At 45.2% G+C, this 26,502-nt stretch overlaps 1 protein-coding gene across 23 annotated transcripts in view; it reads left to right on the top strand.

Moving 5' to 3' along the window:
* The window catches only part of Ank3 (ankyrin 3), a 483,262-nt gene that overhangs the window by 281,165 nt on the left and 175,595 nt on the right, over positions 1-26,502 (top strand). For 14 of the 23 annotated variants that reach the window (XM_052744761.1, XM_052744757.1, XM_052744760.1 and 11 more), the window contains exons 6-9: positions 106-291; positions 984-1,007; positions 2,145-2,243; positions 24,019-24,117. In XM_052744761.1, the coding sequence (XP_052600721.1) occupies positions 106-291; positions 984-1,007; positions 2,145-2,243; positions 24,019-24,117 (408 nt within the window). The remainder of the gene's footprint in view (positions 1-105; positions 292-983; positions 1,008-2,144; positions 2,244-24,018; positions 24,118-26,502) is intronic. The other 9 variants (XM_052744755.1, XM_052744763.1, XM_052744764.1 and 6 more) reach the window with 1 other exon arrangement.

The following is a 26,502-nucleotide window of genomic DNA, read 5'->3' as shown; positions in this document are numbered from 1 at the left end:
AAGCTGATCCTCGGGCACGCCGCTCCTTGCCCCCTGATTTGATCATTTGAATCACAGGACAGTAGCAGCTGCTTGGCCGGTCCTGACCCGTCCTTGTGTTCACAGGACGGCTTCACACCACTGGCGGTGGCTCTGCAGCAAGGTCATGACCAGGTTGTGTCACTCCTGCTGGAAAATGACACGAAGGGAAAAGTGCGTCTCCCAGCCCTCCACATCGCGGCCCGGAAGGATGACACCAAGGCGGCGGCTCTCCTCCTGCAGAACGACAACAACGCGGACGTGGAGTCAAAGGTAGGACCCGGGTGGCCCCAGCCTTTCACAACCCTGTCCTGAGTCAGACAGGCAACCTCCAGGAACCCATCGTCTCCCTTTTGGCAAGCTCGTGCCAGAAAAAAAAGAAAAAAAAAAAAAAAAAAAGGACATCACTAAAAGGAATGAGAACGTGTGTCCAATGCAGTCACTCCCCTGCCTCAACCTGAGAAGCCAGAGAATGCTGTTCATGTCGCCTTATGCATGCTGAAAGGGAGGCCACCTCCAAAGAACAGGATTTCCATGCATTTACAGTTTCCTTCCTTTTCATATCACAAAGCAATGTACTGAACAGTGCAGCTCGAACGTCCGGGCAAAGATACAAAATGCGAGTGATAATGTGTGCGAACCTGAGGGGTGGACCTCTCCAGTGATAGGCTGGCTGCACAGTTGTCAGGAGAGAGGAGCTGTGGAAAGCATGCCGCAGGCAAAGAGCCACAGCCGAAGACTCCTACTGTCTTGCTTGGAAGTCTTTATGGGGGCAACGGGGCAATGGACTAGGTCTCTGTGTAGCCGTCCTTCGTTGAGTCCAGCTTTCCTCCCGCACCCAATTCCCTTCCATCCTAGCTTCCATCTTCATCCCGTAGCCGCCATGAGCTTTCTGCAGTCCATGTCACCGAGTGAACTAACCGTTCATTTTTTCCTCCTCTTTGCCTCCCAATGTGTTAACCTAGATGGTGGTGAATAGAGCAACCGAGGTATATATATGTATCTGTCTCCGTATTTGTGTAATCGGGATCTGCTTCATCGCTTTCCATTTCCTAGGTTTGCTGCCTCATCCCCTCCCCCCCCCACTTCTCTGCATTGCCTTTCGTAGGCTAGATTCCCGCTTCACCCACCCCTACCCCTGAAGGAGCATGTGCCAGAGCAGACAGCAGGTTAATTGCCAGGGCTTTCTGCAGCTGAACGTGGCATTGGGAAGGAAGATCTAGGAATCCTCGAAATACCTTATGAGTATTGTAACAGAGACGAAGCCCTCTGGTACTTTTGATGCTTATCGGCTGTACTTGAAGCTGCAGACACCCCTGTTGCTCCACTCCTCCGGGACTCAGTTGTTAGGGTTCTGCATGACACTTACCCTCCATGGTGTCAGCAACAGGAGAGTTACTCAGAATGGTGCAATCCGACCCCACCTCCCATGAGAGGCAGTGACGGCTAGCATGGCTAAGAAGCTTGCTAACAAACTAGACACGCATCACCTCTTCTAAGGTTACAGTTTTTGGGGGGGGAATAAGTGAATCGCTGCATGTTTGGCATTTTTTTTAAGGAAGTAAAATAACCATGGTAGAAAAGCATCCATAAAATTGTGTTGCTGAGGAGGCCCATGCTAATGAACAGATGAGCATCTCAATTCTCTGTAGAACGTGGTCTTCCTCAGTTTAAGAATCACCTCGATGGTATAATACCTCTGCCCACCCCCAAATTGCTTTAGTCCTCAAAACTGACATTTACTGTTGGGTAGCCTGCATTGATGTTGTGTAAAACTAATGGAATTTGTTTTCATGAGTTTCCATGGCCAATTCTCTCACCTCCCGAAAACAGCGGTAGTAGTGAAGCCACACAGCTGTGAACTATGAGGGTTTTTGAGATGTTGGCTTCTGCACAGTTCTGCTAGCGGATCCCTTAAATTGATCAGTCTCCATCCCTGGGTTTTCCCTGGCTCTCCCTCTGCCAGTGAATTTGGGTTTCCTTAGAAACCTGATGAGCCATTGACCCTGATAGAAGCCTAGCACAGAATGGAATGTGGACCCAGCGTATTTTGCTCCCTCATTTTTATTTGCGCAAACGAGGAGCTGGAAGGGATCAACTGACCATTTCTTGTGTTTTCTTCACAGAGTGGCTTCACCCCGCTCCACATAGCTGCTCACTATGGGAATATTAACGTGGCCACGTTGCTGTTAAACCGAGCGGCTGCTGTGGACTTCACCGCACGGGTGAGTACATGTCAAATTATCGCATCTTCAGAGCATCTCAAATGACTGTGATGTCTCATTTCCCAGGTTCAAGAGTAGGCTGGGGCATGGCCTTCCAGTCATTGAGAAATTGGACTTATTACCTTACCTAACATATTTCTTGTTATTACATAGACATGCTTGTTTCCTGGCAGGGAAAATATACAAAGAATGGGAGTGTATGTTGATGGGATGGGTCACAAATAATGAACTCTTATAGAGGAAATACATGTAATGGAAATTCCTGCAGCTGAGAACTATGGACAGTTCTCCATGTGAGATATTCTAGAAGTGTTAGAAACTATTCAATTGCGTGGGTATGGGAGGAACTCCCAAGGCCCCACTGCTTTCCTGACAGAAGAGCTATTGGCAGTTGATGGTGACTGGGGGAAGGAGAGACTTTTTCTGAGACTGCGGCCACCGTAGGGTTACCCATGTTTCAGTGGATGGCCTCAAACCCATGTGCGCAGGTAGCACTAATTCAACTGAATGCAATATCCTTAAAGGGGGTATGAAGTTGGTGGAGGGATATATTAGGGCGGTTCAAATAAGTTGGAGGGGGAAGTGAGAGGGTGGTTCTGATCATATTATATTGTATACATGGATGAAATTCCCTGTGTTTGTTGTAAGATTGCTATCTGTAAGGTGAATTCAATGAAATCATGAAATAAGAGCCATGGGCTGGAGAGATGGATCAGCGGTTAAGAGCACTGACTGCTCTTCCAGAGGTCCTGAGTTCAATTCCCAGCAACCACATGGTGGCTCACAACCATCTGTAATGAGATCTGGTGCCCTCTTCTGGCCTGCAGGGATTCATGCAAGCAGAGCACTGTATACATAATAAATAAATAAATCTTAAAAAAAAAAAAAGAAAGAAATAAGAGCCATAATAAAGTGATATCAACTCACTGTGGAGTCACAGAAAGTTCTGGCCAGAACCCGGCCACGTAGCAGCACACCATATCTGAGACATTTTCTTTGCAGCAAGCTCGTCTTCTAGAAGGATGGGGTGAGGTGAAATGGGAATGTAAGGCCAGTACTAGTTATATAGCACTAAAAGTAAAATTACCTTTGAAAGAGTTCTAGGTAAGCAGTGCCAAGCATTAGACCTCAAGAAGAAAAGCTTAGTTCATCCCTCTTTTACAGGCCAGGTAGGCTTAGCCCTGATCCTTGAGCTGGTGTTTAGAGCAGGCAGGATTTCAGACTCAGAAAACTAAATCACTTACTTCATCTCCCTCATCTAACTTAAGGTAGGATTTCTTTGTGTAACAGCTTTGGCTGTCCTGGAACTCAATCTGTAGACCAGGCTGGCCTTGAACTCACAAAGATCCACTTGCCTCTACCTCCCAAGTGCTGGGATTTAAGGCATGTGCCACCACCGCCCAACAGTTGGCCAGTCTTCTTATGGTTCATTAGTTTCAGAAAAATTAATGAACATTCAGGTGGTGCCAACATAGATTTCCACTCTGGCCATCCATTTATTGAAAACCTTTGTTGGTTTGAGTGGTTGGAGAAAGTTGTCACTTGTCACTTGGAGTCCTGCCAGTGCCCCCATTTTGCTCCAAGGCCAACTTCGACTCTCTGAAGGACAACTTCTGAGTGCCTCCTTCTGCCAATGCTAACACCAAAGACCATTTCTGCTTTCATTTGTATAATTCACAGCATAGTCAAAACCTCATTAAGCCACATCTTCTAATTAGGACATTTAGAAAATCCAAGTCAGGATGGCTTTGAAGTTGGCCTCTGCCGTCATTGAGAAATTGTCCATTGCTGCTGAAAATAAGTTTAGATGTGAGAGAATGCTTAAGCAAATGAAGAGAAAATGGCAGTATTATCATACCCCTTTAGGCAACTCGAGTGTATCCATTCCCCTCCCAGCAATGCCTGTGCTCATTATGAGCCATGATCCTTTATTGATTAAAGATGCATGGAAACCTCATACCTGTGTGTTAACCTCACATGCAATCACCGAAGGATATAAAATAATTACACTTGCATTGGTGTAAAATAGGCCACACCTGCTGCTTTTTGCTGAATCCGAAAACCATCCTCCGCAGCCTGTCCCAATTGATGAGGCTTCCCAACACCACATGGAAAAGGCTGTGATGGGCTCTATATTATGTTAGGAACCCTGCACTCTTGCTTACTCCCAGCAGCCTCTGATTCTCTTTGTTGGCTGTGATGGTTGACTGACTGGCTTTGTGGTGTCGGAGAAGCCTCTTTAGAAAGAGCTTGCCCGTCTTACATCCCAAATTCCTCGTGATGGCATCATTAGCAGACTGTCATTTTTACTAAGGTAGTGTACAGAGGTCTCTCCCTGCCTAAATTCAGAGGTGTCTTCAGTCCTGGTTCCCTCTGGAACAAAGCAGGTCTAAGTGGCAATTAGGGTTACCTTCACTCTGCTCAGAACAGTAAAGGGGAAGCGTTTGGTTTCATTGGCTAAGAACTGGCTGCAAATTATAACCAAAAATCGCAGATTGAGAAGCAGGTGTGGATAGTGGTGTAGGAGATATTTAGAGGTAAAATACCAAACCTCAGAAAGCTCTTTTTGTCCTTTGGGAAGGAGATTAGGGTTCTGTTTTCTTACTGTGACTGAGCATGGTAGAGGATTGAACTGTTGAAGATTTGGACTGGAACCCATTGGCAGCACTGTAGGCTGGGGAGGGACACAGAGACTGGATACAACCTAGTAAAAATGCTGGCAAATAGGAGCCAGGGCAGCACCTGCAGGTGTAGACGTTTCTGAAACAAACGAGGGACAGAAACAAAGCAGTATGACCAAGGAGAAGCAAATGCCCACCCCAGCAGCAATTCTGACAACTTGCAAGCAGGACATGCCCATATTCCAGCATCACGTTTCCCAGACTTGCGTTTTATCAGTTTTGATTTCTGCACTGTGCCTTTGCCCTGTGTTTATAAACTACCCCAGCTGACACCATCAGCACTTCTTTTGGTATCATCTTCGCAGCTAACCCACACCATCCATCCCTGGGTCCCCCACGGGTTAACTGCTATCCGCTGCAGCGCAGCGTCAGCCTTCTGCAGCCTGAACTGAGTCAGCTATGACAGCTTTGACACCCATTGGAATTGATGCATGACCCTGGCTCTTGTAGCAAATCCTCCCTCTCTTGGGGAAGAGATTGTAACTGAGCCACTCCAGAGGCCCCACTGATTGTCATTCCAGGGAGGAACACTTATGCACTGGGGTGATGAAAGGACAACTCGCATTAAGTGGATATTTGTCAAGTCCCTCCCATTGATTGAGGGAGCACTTCCTGGTCTGACCCCTGAAAGGGTTAGAGATTTGCTCTAGAAGATTCCATGTGGTTTACAGATTAAAACAGACAGAGTAGCTCTAGAAAGATGCAACAGAAAAGGAACGTGTTTGTTGCCAGGTGACTGCGATGAATTGGGGAATAATCTAATATAACAAAGGTAGACTTCAAACCTTTAATATACGTAGGTTTGTACATGGAATATGGATATATAAATACATAAGTACTTTTATTTTACACATTTTACTAATTCAATTATTGGACAATTTCATACATATACACATATATATACATGTATATAATATATTGTGAATATTGGCCGTAAACATTGGTGTGTAAGGATCTCTGTGATATGCTGAGTCCTGCTCATAAATACCAGCAGTGGTATAACTGGGTCATGTGATAGATCGACTTTTCTTTATTTTGAAGACCCTTGGAGTCCAAGCAAGAATCCAGAGCTGTTTACTCCACACCTGGACTGCCAGAGCCATTCATGAGTGTGGCTAGTTATAATTTAAACTGAAGTTAAAATGCATATCCCTCGGGCTGAGCATAGTACCATACGCAGCAGGAAGAGCCAGGCAGATCTCTGCGAGTTTGAAGTCAGGGTGATCTGTGTAACCAGTCCCAGCCAGTCCAGGCTACAGTGTAAGACCTTCTCTTAACATTTCATGTCCTACTTCTCAAGAACATTCCAAGTGTTCAACACTTGCCTAGGGCAAGAGGCTTGTGTAGTAGTACCCAGCACAGTTATGTAACACTTTGGGGCTGACAGAGAAGATGAGGGCAAAGCCCCCAGCCCCATCCCCACCCCCACATCAGAGGCCTGCCTTCCCTACTATGACACAGTGATCTCTGAATGTCGCCTGCCTCCCCAGGAAGGTGTTTGCTCCCTGATGTGTAGGTTTCCACTCTTCACTAGTCTTTGAAAGTTATGTTACCCGTGATTTTGTCCATTTTGCACATTCTGCTGGCTATCTGCGCTGTGCGTTATCTACAGCCCTGTGCTTAGCTTCCACGGCGCTGTCCGGAGCTTGTCTCGGCTTCCCAGGCATCTCTCCACACTGGCCTCCGCGCCGCCGTTGACTTTGGCTTGTGTTTCGTCCTCTCTGCCTTCCAGGGCAGAACTCACTGTGCACAGTGAGCGTGCTGCTCATGGGCTGCAGCTTTTTGGAGATGAAAAGCCGTTTGTTTCCGCAAACCATTCCTCACTGTTCTGGAAACAAGAAGGCAGGATGTTTCTGGGGCCAGAGAGCCCTTTGTCTCCCCGCTGTGACAAGACACCTCTGGCATACCAGCATACCAATGGAGTCACCAGAAGGTTCTGCAGCATTCCGTTCAACCAAGGGCAGGCTATAAGTGTGAACAGCACCCAGAAGCCCTCCTGTTTCCTTCCTTCCTTCTCAGGTAGAATTTATGGCAACAATGATTTTAAAGCTATAATTAATTAAGCATGTGGTAAAATCCTTCTTCCACAGTAGGCTTGTATATTTAATATCTCAAAAATATTCGAGGACTGAAGTGTAATAAAATACATGAACAGCACCCTCCCATGCCCTTCTGTACATATATGAGATTTTGAATTCCTCAAGGTCAAGTCTATGTCTTGTTTATACATCGTGGAGTCTATGGAGTTGATAGCTCAGCACCAGGAGAGACTCGGGATAAACTTAGAAAATTCCAGAAAGAATGAAGACATTACTTCTGAGTTTCCTTACCCATTACATATGGGTGGATCTTGTTCTCAAGCCCAGTTCTTTCCCAGCTCACCAAACTCCCATTGCTTCAGCCTGAAGCGTGTTTAGACTTAGGAGCTGCTCCCCAACCAAGGTCAACTGCACTGAGGGAGAAAGGATGCCATGAGAATCAGTGGAATTTCCCCCAAGAATGGGTTTGGTGAAGGACGAGGTGCTCTGAGCATCACACAACTCGAGTGTATAGATGGCCTTGGAAGACTGGACTGCCAAGCCATGGGTGCTGGCATCAGGACCTCAGACTCGGGACGTGAGGGCACAGTTTAGACAACTTCCAGAGGGTGTGTAAAGGGACATCAGCATACCCCAATTAGGAGTGTAGCTGACCCCCTAATGTCTGTTTTAGGGGTTCAGGATTAAGGAGACTGGACTTTGGTTTGTGGAACAGAATCTTTACATGCATGTGTTCCCCTCAAAATACAGTTCATTTTTTGATCAAACAAAAGGAAGTAAAAAGCCACCTGTAACTTCTACTTATTTGCATGTTTATCCTCATAGACATGCCTGTTCTTAAAATAGATTTATCTCCAAATGTAGGCTCTACTACATCAAAATGTTGAAAAACATTAAAATGGAAATGAGGATTTGAGAATGTTGGTAAAAGAATGTGAGTTATAGGAACATGGCCACTCCACATAGTCCCTACATCCACCATACCCTTGTTTGCCATGGTCGTGTTAGCATTTCTATCTTGGAAGGGACAAAATATGTGAGTTTTTACCAGGCAGGTTGAGGAATCTACTCTTGTGTAGATTATTCTTAAAACTTGCACGCCATCTCAACCTTTCTAAATCCCACATCCTTGGAGAATCTCCTGCATGTTTTCTTTTAAGAAATATATTGGTCGTAGATTTACTCAGACACTTAAGCTGCACTGCTGTCTTTCCATGTGGTGTAGGATTTATTTGCTCCTCACCCCAAGAGGTGAGTTTCTTAGCAGGCAATGTGAAGCAGAAAGAAAACACATGGGACCTCATCAGTTTGCCCTTCACTGTGGCATTGGTCACTGTCATAGTCTGGGGTGGGTCCCTTCATCACCAGGCCTTTTTTATTTTTGGAGACAAGCGTTCCCTATGTGCTCCAGGCTACCCTCAAACTTGTGATTCTCCTGCCTCAGCTTCCCAAGAAGTTGAATCAATGACATGTACCACTCCCCCTCGCCTGACCTACAATTTTGTGGGTTTTGTTTTGTTTTTGTTTGTTTGTTATATTGTGTTTTGTTTTGAGACAGGGTCTTACTGTGGAGTTCTGGCTAGCCTGGATCTCGCTATATAGATCAGACTGGCCTTAAACTCACAGAGATCTGCCCATCTCTGTCTCCCAAGTGCTGGGATTAAAGGCACGCACCACCATATCCAGCTATTTAGTTTTTCTAAACAACTAATGGAGAACTTGTCTGTCAAACACAGCCCCTTCCTCACTGCCCAGCCATCTTGTCTGGCACTGATGGAGATGGCTTTGGGTTTCCCTTCCTCCTTTCACCACAGAGCATAGAGTTTCAAGACTAAGCCGATTGAAGTCGCACTGCTAGATTCCCATAAGGCCTTGCAGTTTACCCTTGAGGCTCTTGCCTGTGGCAACATTGTCATACACACAGTGAGTTCACTAAGAGTTCATAAGACATGGTGACATCATGACATGTCCATGTCCATCATGCTTGAGATGTGTGGCCAGCACCACGACAGGAGCTCCTCACACCTTTGTGGTGGTGGCCGTCTCTGTCATCAGGGGAGAATGCACTCGTTCTGAGATAGACTTCCCTGAAGAGCATGGCACATGTCCAGTAGTGCCTGGTGGCAGCTCTCTGAAAGCACTTCTAATAGTCAGAAATGTCACTTCCAGAATGTACTGGGGTACAGCTTGCTGTGGCCTAGGTCAATACAAGGTCAACCTCCAAGAGGTGATTCAGGGAGCTGCAGAGACAGCTCAACAGTGTAGAGCACTTGCTGCTCCTGCAGAGGACCTGGAGAATGCCCAAGTCAGGCAGCTCACGACTGAGGCTCCAGGGGATCTGATGCCCCCTTCTGGCCCCAGCACCCACATATACAGAGATGCACACGTGATAAAAATAAAATAAATCTTCAATAAAAAAAAAAGAAATTAGTCATATGTCATAGCTTGAGGAAGGAAGAACTCCAATAATGAACAAAAAAGTGACAGAAATCGAAAGGCATTCCTCTCCCATTTCCCCTAGACTTCAGTCCATTTGCTGAGAGTGTTTCTCGATGACCTGAATAAATCCTATTTTGAAATCCTGCAAATCAAAAATTCTATTAAGGTCGGAGTCAGCGGAGCTTAGCTTTCCTCATTTGCACTTAAAAAAAAAAAGAATTATTCTCTAGCTATAGAAATTTCCTTCCTACCAGTTAGCTCTAGGAGCTGTACTGGGCTGCCATGCCCTGGCCTGACCTCCTGCTGAACATTCCAGCACATTTTCCACACTGGCTGTCCTCAGATAGTACTTTTGCTCAGATGTGCCCTCATCCTCTTCTCTGCTACTACAGGTGACCCCCTGGAAAGTGGGGGGAAATGGACCCTTCCTTTAGTGATTTGAGGAATATAGAAGGGCAGAGAGGCCTATAAAGGGAAGATGTTAGCACTTCGTAAAAGCCAAAGTCACAGGGTAAGTGCCTCTGGGCCCATGCATGGTCACTGACTCGGCTCTCCCACTTTGAAGCCAGAGGGTCCACGAAGACAGATTCAGGAAGGAGATCTGCATGGATTAGCATAGTAGGAGAGCCTGGTGATGTGACACTTCAGTAGAAACACAGTTATTGGAGTTAGCCAAGATACGAAAGAGCTCTGAGGTGGAGCACGCATTGCATAGGCAGTTGGAGGCACAGGATCCAAAACCTAAAGGAGAAAAGCCGTGGAACCTGCAGTTCAGACACAAGTGTGAATGAGGCTGGAGAAGAGTGGTAGGGCCAATCAGAGCAGTGGCAGCCAGCCTGAGGGCACTGGCCTGGGGCCCGCAGATGGAAGGGAGGCATTGCTGGTCTATATGGAGAAGCTGAGATAGACGTGTTCTTGAACATTGTGAGGTGTGTGGAAGGGATGCCAGGCTTGGATGGGAGCTCTTGCTGTCCCCAGTCACCTGTGGAAAAGGGTTGTGGACGAGGCATGGCCGACGCTGGGTGCATTTTCCTCTCTGCAATCCTCCCAGAGCCTCTCAAGCAATAAGGGAGCACCATTCTCCTTGAAAGGTTTGGAAATTGATATAGAACTTTTGTTCATTATTAGCAAATTATTATATTATATAAGACAAGGGGCTTCATTATGGCATTTCCATATTTATATATAATATACTCTGATCTTTTGTACCCTGGAGGCGGTTTTGATTTTCACAATGCCTGGCATGTGATGAGAGAGCTCCTGAGTAGTGGCTCAGCCTCTGTGCATAGTAGGGTCCCTTACAAATTACACACCCAGTAGTCCAGTATCCACAACGTAACTGCTCAAACACACTGCACCAACCACCTATGTACAGCCATGCCATGGAGTGGGGCCACATCCCAGGATGGGCAGAGGGAGGGTCTAGAAGTTGGTGCTCACCATGAGATTGCTCCTTTCAGGACACCAAACAGCCCCCGAGATCATCTCTAAGTTCTCCCACTCCAGGGACTTTGCAAAGAGGTGGAAGAAACTCATATGGAATTCTAACCGTCTCGGTTCCTCTATTGTTGAACAAGAGGTACAGTAGTGAGTGTCCCACATAGTACTCCACTTACAGCTCTTAGTGCGGCCGTGAGTGGTGGTGATGATCTCCAGTTTACACCAAGAAGCTAGGAAGTAACTGTGTGCGTATGACGCTGAAGCTCTTTGGGATAAGAAACAGTAAACTAGAGGGCTGGGGAGATGGCTTAGCCAGGAAAGTGCCTGCTGCGCAAGCAGGAGGACATGAGTTTGGATCCCAGAACGCACATAAAAAGCCAGGCATGGCAACACTTATCTACAGCCCTGACACTGGAGAAGATGATGGAGAAATGGGAAGAGCTTAGGCACTCAATAGCCAACCAGCCAGCCTAGCCGAATCAGTGAGCTCTATATTCAGGGAAAGACCCTGGCTCAAAAGTAAATTGGAGAGCAACTGAGGAAGATACCTGATGTCAACCTCTGACCTCCGCATGTACACACACACACACACACACACACACACACACACACACACACACACACACAGGTAGCAATGAAGTTGGAAGATTCTGACACTAGAGACCCCATGTGTGCCTGAGTATAGACTTGACGCATGCTTCAGGCCATCCCAGAGAAAGCATTCTCTCCTGATGACTGGCAGTTTGTTCTCTGCCAGATGAATTAAATCCATTCCTTATTCTTTGGTAATCATGTTTCGGAATGAACTCTCCATAACTAGAAATCTGATGACCTCATAACAAAGACATGGAACACACATTTTTGGCAAGACATACAAGACAAACTACAAGGAGAGAGGCCCAGTAAGTCTTGAGATTGAAACTGAATTTCCCCATAGTTCATAATTAAAAGTCTCTCGCTGACTCATGAAGGCTGCAGTGGGCACTTTGCCATCCACATTTTTAATAAACATGTCCCATGATTCTTCTGGTAAGACAGGATTAGGAAATATTTACCAGGGTCAGGCTGGTAGAATCTTTATCTACAAGTTGCCCAAAATTGCATCATAGAAATCTTTTAAAATCTCCTTTAAAAACAAAACAAAACAAAACAAAACTATTGGCTCTTAACCATTACCTTAATGTTTATAGCACTTTAATAGCAACCTAGGTTTACACTGTATTTTACAGCTTACAAAGGGCATGCATATGTAGCATTTCCTTTGAAACCCACAAGAATAAACATTTTTACTGAGGAACCAATTGGAGTCACCAATGAGTTGCTGATCCAGGTCCTACCAAGAGTAAAGTGGCAGGGCAGGGATGTGAACTTATGCTGTCTTTCTGAAGTCACATGACCTCAGTTCTGGACAATCAGAGCAGGGGTATCCCCTGGGCTGGAGCAGAGTCAGCACAGGACACAGTGTGCTGCTGCCATGCCTGGAAGCTGAGGAGGAGGGTCTGGCTATTGGTAGTAACTGCATCTTGGTCCTTAGGAGAACATATCCGCTCCTAAGGATGAGGAGGACTCTGCACACTTGCAAGATAAGGAGGATGAAGTCCTTAGGATGAGGAGGGCTCTGCACACTTGCAGGATGAGGAGGATGAAGTCCTTAGGATGAGGAGGGCTCTGCACACTTGCAGGATGAGGAGGATGAAGTCCTTAGGATGAGGAGGGCTCTGCACACTTGCAGGATGAGGAGGATGAGGTCCTTAGGATGAGGAGGGCTCTGCACACTTACAAGATGTGGAAGATGAGGTCCTTAGGATGAGGACGACTCTGCATACTTACAAGATGTGGAAGATGAGGTCCTTAGGATGAGGACGACTCTCTACACTTGCAGAGGCATCTTTTCCTAGCCATGTTTCAATAGGAGCCTCAGAGGCACCATTTTCATTCCTGCATGTATCTAAGACATTAGCAAGTGTCCCATTTATCCAAAGACTGATGGAGGTAAATTACCTCCCTGCCCCCCCACAGAAAAAAAAACCCTACTAAGTTTCCAATGAGCTGGGATCCTGGAAATCTGCAAGAGATGGTTTACTTTATAGGGAGAAAAGAAGCAAAAAAAAAAATTTAAAAAATCCCACATGGAAATAAGCTCCAGATTTATCAATGTTGACTGAGTAGTAAGAAAACCTTACCATTCTGATGGCCCTCCGTGTTTTGTTTTTCCAGTTGGAGTGGCAGAATGTTAGGAAAGTAGGTTGAATGTTTTATTGAAACAACTGTATTTATGAGGAGCATCACTGGAAATCTAGCATCTTTAGAAAACTTCACTTAAATTCTGAGACAACTTTCTTCAATATACAGAAAGAAATTGATTTTAATGGAGTTTTAAACTTTTTAAATTTTACTATTTTATGTGCATGAGTGTGGTGCCCCCATAGATGTCTGTGTACCACCTGTGTGCCTAGTGTCTATGGAAACCAGAAGAGAGCGTCAGATCCTCTAGAACTGGCGTTAGAAATGGTTGTGAGCCACCATGGGGAAACTAGGACTCAAGCCTGGGTCCTCTGGGAGAGCAGCCAGCGTTCGTGAATGCTGGGCTATCTCTCCAGCCCCCACTATTTCATTCTTCAGTATCCTCCCGACCTCACGTTTTCCTGAGTTAAAAGCCTTCACGTCTCTTTTCCTTAGGTTCCTTTACAATCGTACAGTGTATTTTGACTGTATGCTCCCCATCCCCTCCAGCTTCCCCCAAACTGTGCCCCCACACCCTCCTCCCAACTCCAGTTTTACATCCTCATTTGTTTGCTTGTTTGTTTGTTTCTTCTCATACCACACTGAGTCCAGTTAGAGCTGCCTGTGTGTGCATGGGCATAGGGGCACCCACTGGAGCATGGGCAACCTATAAGAGTCCACACTCCTGAAGAACATGAACACTCCCTCCCTAGCAACCATTAATTGCCAATAGCTCTTAGCTGGGGGTAGAAACTCATGAGCCCCTCTTCCCCCAATTGCTCTTTTTTTTTTTATGGAATAACTGGAAATGCAGTTTGAACTATATACATTTAAAAAGCATCGAGGGAGGCAGAGTGGCTGGCACCTATAATCCTAGCACCTGGAAGGAAGATAAGAGAATCACTGTGAGTTCCAGGCCAGCTCGGTCTACAGAGAATGAGAGCGTGCCTCTAAAACAGTGGTTCTCAACCTGTGGGTCGTGACCTCTTTGGGAGTCAAATGACCCTTTCACAGGGATTGTATATCAGATATCCCATATATCAGATGTTTACAATTCATAACAGTATCAAAATTACAGTTATGAAGTAGCAATGAAAATAACTTTATGGTAGGGGAGGGGGTCACCACAACATGAGGAACTGTATTCAAGGGTCACAGCATTAGAAAGGTTGGGAACCACTGCTCAAAACAACAAGAATTACAAAGAATTGAAATTGTCTGTTGAATGTCTATTATAGTGGAGGCTGTTAGATAAGACACGTGTTTGCACAGGTTTGGAGACCAGTGAGCTCTTATATACACAATAGGAAAGTAAAATCATCTGGCCACCATGAAAAGGGTGTTTGCTTAGCAGAATTATTGTAGGCACCGTTAATTCCACTTCTGGGTAAATGTCCACCCCCACCCCGCAAAGGAAAACATTATCAGGGGAGATTGTCTACATGGATTTCTAGCAGCATTATTCAGGAAAACCCAGAGTCTGAAGACCCTGGTGTCCAACGACAGGAGAATGGATCAGCAGGAGGTGGTACATACATGCATTTAGACTGTCACTCAGCCTCAAGCAAAGTAAAAAAATCTTGACTCATGCTACACCCCGGATGTAATGCAAGGGAGCACCTCCGCTCAGTGAAATGAGCCGTCCAAGTAAAGCAAGCCCTGAGCGATCACCTCCATGAAATCCCCAGAACAGACAGACACAGAGACAGAGACAGAATGAACCATGAAGGATTTCTTCTTAGGTACAGCTCCACTTTTCAAGATGCAAAGAGTTCTGGAGATTGATTGTACCACGGTGGGAACCACCTAAGGCTGCTCAACTATGTAATTTACCACTATGAGTATACTGAAAGTCACTCAGCTAGAGACACAGAAGTCCAGCAGGCTGTGAAGTTAGGGAGGAGAGGGACTTGAAATGACAATAGCTTCATCTCCCTTAGTGATGATAGCCTGTCTCACGCATTTTCATCCCCCAGTCATCAATCCTCATCCATTTTAATTTAAATTATACGTAAATTCTGTATTGTCACAGCAAGGTTGGGAATCACCTACTCTTGCTCTAGGGAAATGTAGAAAGGAACTTGCTTGGAGATGCTCTGAAATGGGTTTGGCTGCCTCCTCCATTGGGTTTTAGTGGGAAAGCTGAGAGAGAAGTATCTAGGCATTCCTCAGCAGAGGGGGCTCTTTCTTGCTGATCTCTGACATCAACAGCCTGGATACCACACCTTCCTACCAAGGAACAGCACGTGCATTCCGTTGGTTACCATATGTGTCTCCAAGTGTGGTGTCTGTCACTCCCCAGCCTGGGTGTCCCAGGCTTCTCTGCTTCATTCACAGCAGCAGAGTCTTGCTGTGACCCTAAACATTCTTTTCCAATACTTCCGCATTCATCTTGAGAGCTACCTCATCTAGAACCTTCTGATTTTACCAGGTGACTTCATGCCTGCATTACCTGAAGTTTTTCTATCTAAAATATTTCATAATATCCTTGAGAGGAGCATCAATTTTATATGCTTTGTTTACTGTCTATAAAAATAATGAAAAGTGCCCTGCCTGGCACTTGTATGCTTCTTAAATGCCAAGCACCATTCTTTTTTATTTCTTTTATTGCATTTAATTGTGTGCATGTATGCAAGCGCATGCACACCTGTGTGTATGTGTGTAGTGTGTGTGTGCATGCTCGTGTGTACATGTGCTCATGCACTCATGCATGCTTCAGGCACACGTGTGGGTCGGAAGACAACTTGTGGTCTAGTGAAGGAAGTATGAACCTGGGGTCAGGCAAACTGACAGATTAGCTTGAGTTTAAGAGACCATTTACAAAATGAGGATAAACTTGGTATATCTCTTTCTATGGTCATCTTGTATTAAATCAGACAAAAAAAATGAATGTCTTTTCATTTCCTTCCTCCTTTCTTACATGAATCTCCTTTTTCTTTCTTCCTTCCTTCCTTTTTATTTGGGGGGGCAGTGTTTCACCCTGTAGCCCAAATTCATTCTATAGACCAATCTATTCTTGGGCCATAGAGGCCTGCTTTCCTTTGCCTCCCAAGTGCCAGAATTAAAGGTATCCACCACCACAAATTGTATCTTCTTGCCAGCCCTGTGATGGAGATAGGAGAGGTATCTGTCTGTCACATGGATGTGCACATAAGGTCCCACAGGACAAGGTACATTTCCCCCATCATCAACTGCAGACCTTCCCAACAGGGCAATGGCCATGCTCTGTGTTTTGTTAAGTATTTGGCCAGATAATAGACCCAGAAATATGAAATAATGAAGCTCCCTCATACCATAAGTCATCCAGATCCTGTTAGTATTTTAAATATTTATATAGCCAATTCTCTTGATTGTGTGTACGGCCTGTGTATGTATATGAGTTTGATTTTTTTGTGTGTATGTAGCCACCATATGTAGAAATGATTGGGAAGTAAATGACACAGAAAGGGAGGCATTAGGTAGGCTTCTTTATGCTTTCCTTTTCAGGTTGAGTACTGATTACATTGAATAATGATATGGAAAAGTTAAATAAGGTACCGTTGTGCTAGTGATGAAAGTGTGTCTTTTAAGGAAGCCCAGAGGGTTTGGGTGATGGAAAGGGCAATACTGAGAACTGGGAGATGTAGATCTTGGCCAGGACAGAGATCCGTAAATGACTTAACCACTCTGACTTCTTTCTCACCTGGCCATTAGACGGGATGAATTCTGATGCCCTTGTCTGTTAAAACACATTGTCAAATGCTAATGTATTCTGTAACATTTTGAATCTACAAAAAAAAAAAAAATTCTTTGGTAAAAGCCAAACAGCATTCTATTAATATGCTAATGCATACTTAAGCAAAATCTGCTTTGGTTTGTACAAAATTCCTATCAAGCTGGCTTTGCAGGCCACTCCCGGAATCGCAGCACTTGGGTAGGAGGCTGAAAAGTTCAAAGTCATCTTCAGCTACATGGTAAATCACTGTCTCAAAGACAAATCCCATCAGATCAAAAACTCCAGCTCTCTTGAGTTTGTTTCTCTGTGTTTTAATCTAGATTTCTTATCATATTAAATAACATAGATCTTCAGCTGCCGTGAATTTTATGCATTAAAGGAAAAAAGTAGCAATACACATTCAGGTTCAGTAGATTCCTGGGCTAGCAGTTTCCCTTAAAGCTCAGACATGAGGGATGTTGTTGAGCAGGTAAAAAACTGAAATGTGCCTGACAGAGTCAAGAACACAGATGGTGGGAGCTGAGACAGAGGTGGTGTTGGTGGGACAGATTAGGGTGTATTAAAATATCACCGCCGCTTTTCCGCTGTGCCCTGTGCCGATGCCCAAGGCTATTATTTTTAGAAAGGAGGCATAAGGCATTTGAAGTCTTCACCTGAGTGACAAGTGAATCCTTGGGCCAGCGTGTGTGTGGACCTTTTGAAATGCATGTATGTGCATATACACATGTACAGGGGCTTTTCATACTCCTTCTGTATCTTAAATATTATGTAATTGTGTAGCTTACTTCCTATGTTACCAGTTTCTCAGTATCCTTTCAAATATCTTATCACTTTCCATAGGATGTAAGAGTCCAATAGCAGGTTAGCTCTGAAGCCTCTGACTCCAGGGGTTTGTGTCCTACATTCTTGTATACACCACAAAGCCCACAATCACTCTTGTTGTTTTTACTTTATATGATAACGTACTTCTTGTATTTACCTCCATTCTTGCCATTTCCAGAGCTCCTCCTCACTTCGTAGAGGTCTAATTTTCTGTGGGGTACCCATGCTCTTACTGTCTTGGAGACATCCTCTTCTGTTTCCCTGTTTGAGGTCTGTTAGTAAGAGTGATGTCCTTTGCCCTCAGATGGCCCACAATTCATGTTCATTTTCAGCAACCTGACTGGCTCTCACCCTACAATCTCTTGTTGTTAGGGTGATTGGTGGCCCTTCTAGAGTTCATGGTTTCATTTCTTGTGTGACTATGGGCACATTCTTCGCCTTTGAGTTTTCTTACATTTCTTGCATCTGACCCTGCCTCCTCTTCTGTGGCTCCTGGCACTCCTTTCTCATTATAGTTTAATGTGAAAATTTTATTAATTGACGTATCTTTTAACTTCCCTGATTCTCTGCCCTGCTGTATGGCATCGCCTCATGAGCTTAATCAAAGGAATTCTTCATTTCTGAGATTGTATTTTGCTTATCAAATATTTCCATCTCTTGGCTGAAATCCCATCTGTTTCCCTTAATTAATGTTTTAAGTTAGCGTACCAGGTATTGGGTTTCATCATGACATCTTCGTACATATGTGTCTTTATCCCTTGTTTTCATTTGTTCCCCTCTAGCCCTCCCCACATATCCTTTCCACTCCAGCTGGTTCCCTTTCTTCGCAGTCCCTGCTTCCGCTTTCCTATTGCCTGTATGCCACGACCTTCTCTGTTTTCCACTCCACTAAGGTCTCTTCCACCCCTTCAATGATCCCCCTTCTGAGTTCATGAACTACGCGTATACAATAGACACATATGCACATTTTTAAATTTAGGTTCTGAGCATGAGAGAACGTGAGGTGTTTGTCTTTCTGAATCTGGCGTCTTTTGTTTAGCAGGTTGCATTCATTTTCCTGAAATTGCCCTGATTTCCTTTTTTATTTTTTTTTTAGTTGCTGTATAAAATTCCATTGTGGGGGTTGAGGAGATGTCAGTGGGTAAAAGTGCTGACTTTCGATCCTCAGTACCTACCTAAAAGCCAGGCACAGTACTCCTGCATCTCTAATCCTAGTGTACCCCTACAGGGAGACAGAGACAGAAGCAGGAGACTCCCCAGAAGCTCATAGGCTATGTGTGAGCTCACACAGTGGGAAAAAAAAAATTCCTCAAACAAAGCTGAAAGGAGAGGACCAACACCTGAAAGTTGTCCTTTAAACTCACACACACACACACCCACACACACACACACACACACACACACACCCACACACACACACACACGCATGCGCGCATGCGCGCCCGCACACATGCACACATACATGCTCGAATGCACACACAACATATATACACGCGTGCATTTGCACACACACACACATACACACACACACACACACACACACACGCACATATGCGGTAACACACTCTTGAATCCACAGAGATGAACAAGCGCACACCGCACACACACAGATTCCACTGTGTGCCTGTACTTCATTCTCTTTAGCTCTTCCTCCGCTGATGGACACCTGGACTCATTCCTCAATGTGGCTGTCATGAGGGCAGCTATGAACAGGGCTGTGCAAGCATCTCTGTGGTGTGTTGACTCCAGTCCTTTGGCTGAATCCCACATGGTGCACCGGGACTATATGGTAGTTCTGGCTTTTGATTTTCAAGAAACCTCCAAACTGATTTCCATAGTTGGTAGACAACATTACACTCCCCCTAGTAATACATAAAGGTTCGTCTTCCCCTACATCACACCAGTGTTCTGTTATTCATTCAGTAATGTCAGCCCTTCTGAATTGGTTGAGATAGAGTCTCAAAGCAGTTTGAATTTTCCCTTCTGGCCTAAGAAGGTTGAACATGGAGCTAGAGAGATGACTCTGGAGTTTAAGAGCAGATGTGAGAAACAGCCAGGTCATCAGGGATGGAGCAGAGCTTCCACTTGACCTGGTCCTCAGATTCCTCCAATGGAGACTTCATTTCCCTTTTGACTAGACTCAAAAACACTCCACGTGTGGTCATCCCTCCCCCTCAACTCTCTCGGGACACCAGCAGTGCAGCAGAATTCTCACATGCTGTTGGCTGCTGTTGCTTGTCGCTCTGTGCTAGGCTCTGCTGAGGTCGGGGGTCGTTCCCTCTGATCCAGGCTGTGGTCAGGAGTATGTCTTGCCTCAAGGCTGGCACGTTTGGGGCCTTTTTACTATGACACTCAAACTCTCCTTCTATCAGCAGTAGTATGGAGGCTCTTCATGCCAGCTCGCCTCCCAGCGAGCTTGTACCAACTGACCCCAGTACTTGTGCCCCAGTAGCAAGCACGGGCTCCTAGCAACAAGGCTTTCGGTCTCAGACAACATCTGGCTCTTTCAGTGTGCTGCTGTTGGCTTCACAGTAGAAACACAGTTCCTGCCCTGCACTCATGGGCAGGCATGAGACCTCCTCAACCAAAGAATCGACATGCAAATACTCATTGACTCCTCTGCGGGAGTTCCTTCCCTCTTTATCTGTCCCGTTTTCAGGAGCAGCTACTATAGGATCTAGGAATAACAAGTGACCTGGTGCCTGTCAATTGGGAGGTTTTTGACACTTGAGAAGCAGAAGCATTCTGATCCCTACCTCAGAATCCCACAGTAAAAGGGTCTGTGGAAAGAATTGTGATTCCCAACCCTGCCACCAATGAACTATTTCTTAATTGGCAAAGGACAGCGCAGGTCCTTGTCTCATTTTTACCTGAGTGGAGTTACTTTTGTGCTATCCAGCAGATTGTGGCAAGGCTTAAAATGGAGCTATAGATTTGCAAGCTGTGTGTGTCTGTCTGTCTATTTCTGTCTGTGTCTGTGTGTCTGTGCACATACATGCGTTTGATGTGTGTTTGTGTATGTGCACATACAGTGTACATGTGCACTGTGCCTATCAATCTCAAGGCCAGAGGTCAACCTCAAGTTTCATCCTCCTTGTTTGTTTGAGGCAGAGTCTCTCACTGAGACCTGAGAATTGCAAATTGGGCCAGACTGGCTGGCCAACTAGCCCCAAGTCTGTCTGTCTCTGCCTCCCAGTGCGGGGATTATAAGTGTGTGCCACTGCACCCAGCTTTTTAACGTGGGTTCAGGTCCTCTTGCAAGCACCTGAGCTTGCTCTTTGGTTCCCTTTATAATACCTTTGAAGAGTTTTAGAAATATAAAGCCTGCCTCTCGGAAAAGTCCAGGGCATTAGGATTCAAGTCCCTTTTTGCCGTCTACTCATCTATGCAGGGGAAAACAGAATACAGCAGAGAGTATAGGAAGAAGGCATGGATCTTCACCCTGCCAATCAGCCTGTGTGATGAAGGCTAATGACAGCCTCGACCCTGGGAAAGCCCCTTCCTTAAGGAACTGTAGCACCGGAGTCGGAGTCGGGGCGGGGCTCACTGAGCTCAGTTTAACTGGTTCATGGATTGCTACTAGCTTAGTGCTCCTCTTGCTGGCTCAGTACTAGACTCATTCACTTGGTGCTGCTGGCTGGACTCAGCAAACAGACCAGAGGAGTCTAAACATCAGCAGGGCATACTTCCCTCTCCCTGCCATCACTCTCAGCAAAGACCAAAGCCTGCCCTAGGCTTCTGACACAGCTTCCCATCCTCATACAACCCATCCCTCCCAGTGGAAACCTTCAATCACAAGCAGGTAAATCCAATACCGAGTTAAGCGAAGGAATGCCTTCAGCTGTATTAAAACTGATGCTGCTTTTGTAAATAACTTAAAGAAAGAAAAACAGCCATTCTTGTTTGTAAATTGTGTGTGGCTGCTTTGTGCTGTGATGGCAGAGGTGAGCAGGTACTTCAGGTGAGGTGTGGTGTAGCCTTCAAAGCACAAGATCCTGACATCTGGCTCTGTGCACAGAATGTTTACCTGGGAACTGGGGATGAAGACCAGGAATAGTCTGCTTACCTTGGGGGGATTTGGGGTGTAGACCAGTAATAGACTGCTTACCTGGTGGGGACTGGGGATGTAGACCAGTAATAGACTGCTTACCTTGTGGGGATTTGGGAGTGTAGACCAGTAATAGACTGTTTACCTTGTGGGGATTTGGGGTGTAAACCAGTAATAGACTGCTTACCTGGTGGGGACTTGGGGTGTAGACCAGTAATAGACTGCTTACCTGGTGGGGACTGGGGATGTAGACCAGTAATAGACTGCTTACCTGGTGGGGACTGGGGATGTAGACCGGTAATAGACTGCTTACCTGGTGGGGACTGGGGATGTAGACCAGTAATAGACTGCTTACCTTGTGGGTATTTGGAGTGTAGACCAGTAATAGACTGTTGACCTTGTGGGAATTTGGGAGTGTAGACCAGTAATAGACTGTTTACCTTGTGGGAATTTGGGGTGTAGATAAGTAAGAGACTGCTTACCTTGTGGAGATTTGGGGTGTAGACCAGTAATAGACTGTTTACCTTGTGGGGATTTGGGGTGTAGATCAGTAATAGACTGCTTACCTGGTGTGTGCAAGGCCTTGGAATTAATATCACACATACACATACACACACACACACACACACACACACACACACACACACACACATACATACACATACACATACACACACACACCAGTTTTACCAATTTTTTTCCCAAAGGTACTTTTTCCTTTATTGCAAATAGAATTTTTTTCATACAGTGTGTTCTGATTATGGTTCCCCCTCCCTCCATTCCTCCCAGTTCCTCCCCACCTCCCTGCCCATCCTCATCCACGGCCTTTCTGTCTCTCCTTAGAAAGTATAAACGCAATAGCTTAAGCAAGAATAGAAATACAATGAAGTTAACTTTAAATTTGAAGCAATAAACTAAAATCCATACCAATGTAAAATATTTTGAGATTACAGTTGTTTTTCGGATTAAAGTGGATTCAATAGTCTACCCTTTTTTCCCATCATTTCTACATCCTCCACTCATGTTCATGGAAGAAACCCTTGGGTCACAAATAAATGCATGGGTCACACAAAAAAGACCTGAAAGTAGAGGGGGCCTTGTTAGGAAAAAGGGTTCACAGGGAATAGGTCAGGGATGGGGGGTGATGAATATGATCAAAGTGCAGTGTGTGTGTGTATGTGTGTGCGTGTGTATGTGCGCGCGCATGCATATGCTTGAAATTGTCAAAAAATAAAAATTTTTAAGGGAAACATAAAAATGTGAAGAAATTAAACCCTGGTTCTGGCAGCCATTTCTGCTTGTAAGAACTGCAAGGCAGGTTGTAAGTAGCATTGTGAAAACTGACGGAGATTCTACACTAAAAGAGTTTAGGGGCTGGAGTCATGACCGCCTTGCCCAGCACAAGGCCTGGAGTCCTCATCGCCACCCAATCCAAGAGGGGATCAGTCCAGTTCCTCATCAACAGGAAGTGGTCAGTACCTGGCAGCCATGGCATCTGCTCTTAAACTTTAGGTGTATAATTGCTGTGAGCCTGGTTAACATGTGATCTCGTGGGATCTTTATGAACAGCAAGCTGTAAACTCGTACTACAGTCACCCAGGAATAAGAAACCGACATTGGGGATTGTTTCCAGTGTATGTGTATGCTTCCTTGGTGGTTTAGAAGCAACAGTCGATGCGTGGGTAAAGGAATTGCTAACAATGTGTATAGAACACATAGGCACCAGGAGCATGGGAGGCCAAAGCAGGGGACAGGTAGGTATCTCCATCTCAATGAATATGGTCTCTCATTTACAACCCAAGACTCTGGGAAAGCTGTGAGTCCCCAGACATTTCTTCAGCTCAATCTACAGTAAACTCGCTATTACCATTTCTGCTCAGCAATGCAAAAAACCCAAAACATAAGAAAACATATTGATTTAAAGATGTAAGATTTGGACCGGGCATGGTGATGCATGTCTTTAATCCCAGCACCCAGAAGGCCAAGACAGGCAGATCTCTGCAATTTTGAGGCCAGCCAAAGCTATGTAGTGAGACCCTGTCTCAATTACAAGGAAATGGAATATAATAGAACAATATATAAATAATATTTGGGTAGACAAAATTTCACCTCACCCGTCAGTCACCACCAGCAATAAAATGAATAAAGTGGAACCCCGTCTCATAGACTGCCTCCCTTCAAATTCTTGAGTCTCATTTCGGGGGAGGGGAATGCTGTTAGAGAGAAAGGTTGGAAAGTAGACTATCTATACTCTGAGAAAGGAGAAAGGGGAACAGAATAAGGCTAGCGTTGGTGAGACTCGGGAATCAGTGTTCTGCTTAAGCTGTGTGTGTCCAGCCTGGGTGACCTCTTCTCTGCTTCCCCGCAGAATGACATCACTCCTTTACACGTTGCCTCGAAACGAGGAAATGCAAATATGGTGAAGCTGTTGCTGGACCGGGGTGCGAAGATCGATGCCAAGACCAGGGTAAGTGTCCTGCCTGGCACAGGCCTGTGTGACTCTTCCGGAAGGAGTGAGCCTCGCCTGGTGCCTGCACTGCGGGGTGGGGAAATGCTATTTTATTTCTGATTGATTTGTTGTTGTCTCTTAGAAAATGATTCCTGGGGTTGGGGATTTAGCTCAGTGGTAGAGCGCTTGCCTAGCAAGTACAAGACCCTGGGTTTGATCCTCAGCTCCAAAAAAAGAAAAAGAAAATGATTCTCGCCAGGTGGTGGTGGCGCACGCCTTTAATCCCAGTACTTGGGAGGTAGAGCCAGGCGGATCTCTGTGAGTTCGAGGCCAGCCTGGGCTACCAAGTGAGTAGTGAGTTCCAGGAAAGGCACAAAGCTACACAGAGAAACCCTGTCTCGGGAAAAAAAAAAAAAAGAAAATGATTCACATTTCATATACTGCTCGTGTGTGTTCAAATGGCCTCTGGCTTTAACTAAACAGCGAGTGCTCAAGTCTATTGGTTTCACCGAGTTAAACCTTCAAGAATTACTCGACATTCAACGTTGAACTGTTGTCTGTTTAATGTGAAATCTGACAGCTTTTCTGCTGAAAATTTTATTTGGACTTCTCATGTATTTGGTGGGAATCTAAAATGGCATATAGCTTGGACGGACTTCCCTCAAGAAATTAAAAACAGGATGGGCACCTCTAGGTATACATTGAGAGGACTCCAAAGGCCTCTCCACTCTCGTGCGTGCTGAACTAGTTTTATAATTGTCAAGATCTAGAGGTAACCCACATGTCTATTGATAGATGACAATGGCCGGGTCAGGAAAACATAAGGACCTGAGTTCAGATCCCCAGCACCCAAACCTGAGCATGCTGTCACATGCCTGTAATCTCACGCGGAGCTTGCTGCTCAGCCAGACTAGTCAAATGGATGACCTTCAGGTTCAGTGAGAAATCTTGCCTCATAAAATAAGGTGGAGAGTGACTGTTGAAGACGTAATGCCAGCCTTTGGCCTCCATAAACTAGTGTACACACACACAGACACACACACACACACACACACACACACACACACAGAGAGAGAGAGAGAGAGAGAGAGAGAGAGAGAGAGAGAGAGAGAGAGAGAGCGCCATTTGCTACAACATAGCTGAACCTTGAGGGTATAACATTGAATAAAGTCAACCAGTCACTAAAGGACAAGTACATATGAACATATGATTCTAAGGGACTGGCTGTGTAGCTCCATGCTGAAGTACGGCCTTGGCCTGCATGAATCTCTGGGTTCAAGTGCAGCACCAAAGAAAATGGACCATAGGAATAGAAAGTAGAGTGGCAGTTGCCAGGGCAAAGAGGAAAATGAAGTGTTGCTTGGGAATGGAGTATCAGATTAAGAAACAAAATCAAGATAACAAAAGGCCCAAAGACCCATCAGACCACAATGCAAATATAGTTATTAATATAGTTTTAAAGATGACTTTGAGGGTATAACGTATCTAATCACAGTTATAATGTTTATTAAAAGATTTCAAAATACATCAATATGTCCAGAATGATGCCTATGATATGTTGTTTTTGTTTTTGTGGAAATGGGGCTGGTGGTGGAGACTGAGCCCGGCCATTGTGTATGCCATCATGTGCTGTTTATGGGTATAACACACTGTGTGAGAGCTTCTCAATTAGCCATTGACTTATGTAGGCTAGTCAACCTTTCTCTCTAGACGTTTGTCATCTAAAATTAAAAGAACAAGCCAGGTGAGGTAGTGCACACCTTAATTCCAGCACTCAGGAGGCAGAGGCAGGCAGATCTTTGTGAGTTCAAGACCAGCCTGGTCTACCAAGCAAGCTGCACAGAAAAACCCTGTCTTGAAAAATCAACAACAATGAAAATTAAAAGAACTAAATGCCCACAGTGACCCAGATGTTTGTCAACTGTGCCAGCCTCACATAGGCCAGAAATCCTATTGCTGAGAGGAGGAAGTGGACAGGAGCACCCACCCCTAACCAAATCTCCAATTGTCATCTGCTTACAAAGGAAAAAGACTCCAGTGGAGTCTCCCTGAGCATATTAACCACAGCTAAGGGCAGACCCCATGACAGCCATCAATGGCCAACACAGAATGAACTCAATGGGACTTTGTAAACCTTTGGTCTTGTACCACTTTGTGTGGGCATTTTCTGTCTTCCTGGTCTTTTGCTTGTATAATGTGTTTTCCAATTTTGTGCTTTTATGGGTTTGTGTCTGTGTGTTTCTCGTGCCTTCTCTTTGTTATTTTTCTTTTTTTTGTTATTATTATTATTATTATTTGTCTGTTTGCTTGTTTGTTTTCTAAAGAGAGTGGGAAAGAAAGGCCTGGAGTTGGATGGGCAGGAAGGTGAGGAGGATCTGGGAGGAGTTGGGGGAGAGGAACCAT

This window comes from Peromyscus californicus, unplaced genomic scaffold (assembly GCF_007827085.1).
Source record: "Peromyscus californicus insignis strain IS unplaced genomic scaffold, ASM782708v3 Scaffold_19__1_contigs__length_69161282, whole genome shotgun sequence".
In the NCBI taxonomy this organism is placed as follows: Eukaryota; Metazoa; Chordata; class Mammalia; order Rodentia; family Cricetidae; genus Peromyscus; species Peromyscus californicus.
Note: the sequence above shows the minus strand (reverse complement) of the source record. Positions and strands in the feature narration are given on the sequence as shown.